This window comes from Thunnus thynnus, chromosome 8, assembly GCF_963924715.1.
Source record: "Thunnus thynnus chromosome 8, fThuThy2.1, whole genome shotgun sequence".
NCBI classification, from domain to species: domain Eukaryota; kingdom Metazoa; phylum Chordata; class Actinopteri; order Scombriformes; family Scombridae; genus Thunnus; species Thunnus thynnus.
In genome coordinates this window covers 26,554,859-26,559,739 of record NC_089524.1, presented here as the reverse complement: position 1 = coordinate 26,559,739, position 4,881 = coordinate 26,554,859, and the positions used below count along the sequence as shown (strand labels likewise).

General features: G+C 40.8%; 1 protein-coding gene across 1 annotated transcript; it reads left to right on the top strand.

The window, feature by feature from the left end:
- Positions 1–421: 421 nt before the first annotated feature.
- Positions 422–2,133, top strand: gsx2 (GS homeobox 2). The gene is made up of 2 exons (XM_067598135.1): positions 422–1,115; positions 1,341–2,133. Exons 1-2 carry the CDS (start codon positions 740–742, stop codon positions 1,679–1,681), a joined length of 717 nt encoding a protein of 238 aa, XP_067454236.1. The 5' UTR covers positions 422–739; the 3' UTR covers positions 1,682–2,133.
- The last annotated feature ends 2,748 nt before the right edge of the window (positions 2,134–4,881 follow it).

Genomic DNA, 4,881 nt, shown 5'->3' with positions numbered 1-4,881 from the left:
TCAGTGTTGAATTGGAAAAAGTAATAATGATTCAATCACATGTATTCAACTCTGGTTATTCTATCATGGATGCAGAAGTCATAGGATAGACTATAGACCAGTTTTTATACTGACTTGCTCTAATAGGTTATTATTTTAACCGTTGGTAATTTATGTTATTTATTTAATGTTTAACCTTATTGAAGTGTTACTTGATGATCAGAGTTTATACAATTTCACAAATGTGTTACTGCAGATTGATATCTGACCAGTTTCTTAAAAATAATCACATAAATCAATTTTCCACCCCCCAAAATGCAATTTTTAGCAGCATGTTTGTAAGAATTTATTTTTAAAAGTTTTAATACTTTTTTGTTTCAAGAATGATGGATCCACTACTGAATAATACTGGAGAGAGCCAGTGACACTTAGTTGTGAACAAATAAATAAATAAAAAAAATTTTAAAATCTGAGACGGGTTACATGTTTCTAGTGTCCAAGACTTTCTAAATTCGGGGATAAAAAGAGTAAATCTGCAAGTTGTGATTGGAGGCCCGGGGAGACATCACGTGGTTTGGGTCGTTGACAGTATAAACCCTTGGAGCCGGGTGCGCACGTGGGTGACGCTGCAGGGCCAACCCTCTTCGGGGTCCCTTTTGTTGAACCATCAAACATAAGCACCTTTGGAGATCCCGAGGGGTTCAGATGAGAAACAGCTATCATCTTGCGCAAGGAGCGACCACTTATCAGCGGTTCAACCATGTCGAGGTCTTTTTACGTTGATTCTTTAATAATCAAGGATACTGTGCGACCTGGACCAGCTGAGCATCCAGGACAAGACTTCCTTATTCCCATCAGCATGCACTCCCCGAGCGTAATGACGGTCACCGCTCCGGTGTGTCCATCCAGGAAAAACGGGACTTTCTGTGTTTGCCCGCTGTGCGTCACGTCCCACATCCACTCTTCCCGCAGCGGCATCCCCATGCTGAAGAGTCATTTTCCAGGAGCAGAGGCACAGTACTGTCAGAGAATAGCGCATCAGCAGTCTCCAGCGCTCGCGCACCCTGGACATACACCTGTCTGCACGCCCACCTTCAGCGTCACAGATCCCAGGAGATACCACTGTCTAACTATTGGTAAGCCACCTGTTTGCTACAGTCTCAACTCATACTACGACTGATCGGCACCTGTTCGATTAGTCTTAAAACATTTCATGACGCATTTTCAGGCAATTTGTTGGATAATCGATCGGCTTTTACGCACGATGATTTACGCGCGATATTTTGTGTTATTGCATCCATGATTGAGTTAAGACTTACAGCGACGGTAAGAAACTAAACGTCTGACTTTTTTTCCCCCAGGCGCCTCCGAGAGTAGCCACATACAGAATGGCAAGAGGATGCGCACGGCTTTCACAAGCACACAACTCTTGGAACTGGAAAGGGAGTTTTCCACAAACATGTACCTGTCAAGACTCAGAAGAATCGAAATCGCCACGTATTTGAACCTGTCAGAGAAACAGGTGAAAATCTGGTTTCAGAACCGCCGGGTGAAGCACAAGAAGGAGGGGAAAGCCACCCAAAGGAGCGCACACAGCGGTTGCAAGTGCACAACCGGCCACACAGACTATTCAAGGTCAGAGGATGAGGAGTCTCTATCTCCGGCCTCTGCTTCGGAAGAGAAAGAGGTGTCAACTATCTGAGAGCCACACGACTCCCAGTTCCCACTGCTGGCACTTACTCTGCCCTACAGTTATGGGTCATGGCATCACGCAACCTCTGGGCCTGCATGAAGTATGAGAAGAAATGTTGAAAACGTCAGTTGTTCTTCACTTCGTGTTCATCCTCCCGTTAAATTAAAGGAAAAAATGTGAATATATGTTTTAAACATCGTCGTGAAATATTTGGAAACATGACCTACTGTATCCCATAATGGACTTTTGTATTTTGATCCCTTCAGGGTTCTCACCTAAAAACCCAAGTCTTAGATAATGATTCCCAGTAAATGTTTTCAACTATTGCCCGGTATCCCACCACTGTCAGTGATGCTGTGTGGTAATAGAAATAGTATAGGCCTAACCTGTGTGGAACCTGTACACAAGAATTTGTAAACTATGTATATCTGTATTTATTGTAATAAACATGACGAGCTGAACTAAGATTGTCAGTGTATTCTCATTTTAAAAAGAGTGCCTCCTTCTGTGATCAATAAGGTGCTCAAATATTAAAATGAAGACCTAATACTGCCAATATTGATTACTTTTTTATTACTTCAATTAAAAAAATGCATTTTGCATAATTCGAAATTAAGATATTTCAATTAAAATGAGCCATAATAATAGACTGCTTTCATTATTTCATTTCAACATTTACATAAAAGCTGCACAGACTATATTGCATTATGCTGAGAAACTGGTTGTAATGGAGCACCGGTCCTAGCTGTATTGATGACAAAAGTAGACTCCTCTGTATAAAGCCATCTAGTCAAAAAGGACTTAATGCAGTACATATGGGGGATTTCACACACCGTTCAATATAATACAATCCAGTTAAACACCACCACTAACTACAGCCTTAAAAATGATAAGCAAAGCTGAATCAATTTGTCTGACAACCAAAAATTAACTTTCACAGAGGAAGCTTTAATTGCAGGACTGTTTCAGTGGATTTCAATACATTGCACAGAGTCTCTATTTCTCTGGCTTCCTGTAAAATCTCAGGAGTTTTGCATAAGTGCGCATCAATGAATGAAGTTATCCTCCACTACAGATTTTACGACACAACCTTTAAAACTCTTTTCTATCACTTGCCAGTTGTTCTTATTATTGTTAAGATGTAATTGAGCTATCGGTGTTATGTTTAATAGAGCCGATGTTCTCTGTGCGTATTTTATTTAAAACACACGCAGCAGAGCGCCATTTACATGATAGGCCTATAAGCTATTTAATTCAAAATGGATGGGGTGAGCTATATGAAAGTGTAGCTGTAATTTCTCATTAGATCTGACCACAAAAGGGTACCCGATAACGCCCCTGGGGAGCAGCCAATAGTCCATTAATGTTCGCTTTTGAAAAGATTTTGGTTGTCCAAAGCGAGTTTAATTGCGTTTTCGGTCCCACGTTGGTTGATTATGCTGCTATTGCTTCAAACCACAGAACAAGGATATATAGAAGTGGGCAAAGGCTTTGACAGGTTAGATTGTCCTGCCTTGGGACTCGCATTTAGCCGGAGACCCCCGACGGCTGTGTGCTCAGAGAGCTTTGAGAGACAGCTACAGGGTTCCTCCGAGCGACAGAGAACGATTTAGTCACTGTTTCATTAGGCACTATTTGAACCTTTCAACTTATGGTGAATTAAAGGGGCATGCTCAAATGGAAAGACTCTGAGGAGGGATTATGTGGGAGGGGCCACTGGAAATTAGCTGACGCCTAATTTAACTCGATTCTGTCAGAGTTTGGGATACATTCCTAATTGAGAGGGGAAGCAGGTGAAGTTTTGGTCCCACGCAGACCCATTCAGAGCGGGAATAAATGGTCCCCTTTCACATCCCGCTGGTGATCATATATTATTGGGGGGAAAGCCACCTAATGAATATATACTGAAGTTCCTATTAATCGAATTAGAGTTCCCTTGCAGGTGTGAAAGACCAATGCAGCATTTAAAGCGATTAACAATAGAATAAACCGCAGTTTTGAGAGAGTCCCCCCCCCTTTTGAGCCCGTGACCTCAGACTGTAAGGCGGCTATAATGGACTGAAACTCATTTGGAGAATAGATCTGTTTGTTCAGGTCAAATGGCTATCTCTCTCCAAACTGTCAAATCACTGAAAACTGTCATCACATTGCTTTATCTAATATAAATAAAATAAAATAAAATAAAATAATGCAAGGAAGTGGAATTTAAATGTCAGATGAAAGGTACTCTAAATATATACCTACTAATGCACAGAGAAACGAGACCACTTCAAACACGTCAGGCCTCGGCCACCATTGAAAATGTGGCAATTACGCATGACAAAAGACAATTAATAAGAGCGCTTTTGAGCCGGTTGCAGCTGCTGTCTCATGCGGAGAGATAGAGGCTAGAAGAAGCTGAAGTGCCAGTGTGGAGAAAAGGGGGAAACAGCGTTGTCTTTCCCTGAAGAGATGTCCACTTTATTTATGAGTCATCTTCCATAAATGTGGCCTATAACTCATCTGAATCCCGAGTGACCGACACATCAGGGAGGATGAAGAGTCCTAAAAGAACATGCTTCTCCTCTAAATTGTGTCAAATAACATTATCTCAGTCTTCTAGGAGCTTAGTTTTTGTCATGACCATTTTTACATCTTTAACCCTTTTTACAAACTCTGTCTACAGTTAAACGTGCATCTTAAACGATGATGATGGTCTATCGTTATCAGGCCAGAGAATCAGAACTTCATTGGAAAATTGACACATTTGACATTTAAGCTCTTGGATTTGGTATTTAGTGAATTTTAATGGGAGGTGGTGGTGATGGGGGAGAGGGGGGGTCATTTGAGACTATTCTGTTATAGTGTTGAGGGGCTAATCTAAGTGTGTGTATTAGGGGGTGTTAATTAATCATAATGTGACCTTGAAATCTAAAAGTCAAGTGGGTACATCCACCTTTGAATAAACAAGTCAGGTACATCCACTAACAGAGAGAGGCGGGGCCAGGGGAGCAATAGAAAACAGAATTATTTGTGTTGATACTGAAAATTTAATTAATTTTGTTTTGTTGTCTTTTATATGATCAGCCAATAATATTTTATGACATCCCTCTTCGTAATTGATATGGTTTGGGTGATTTCTGAAAGCTTAAAATGTGTTTAGTATGCCTGTTAATGTGCCATGAGTGTCTTTAAAAACTATTTGTGGCAATGACAAAATGCTATACATG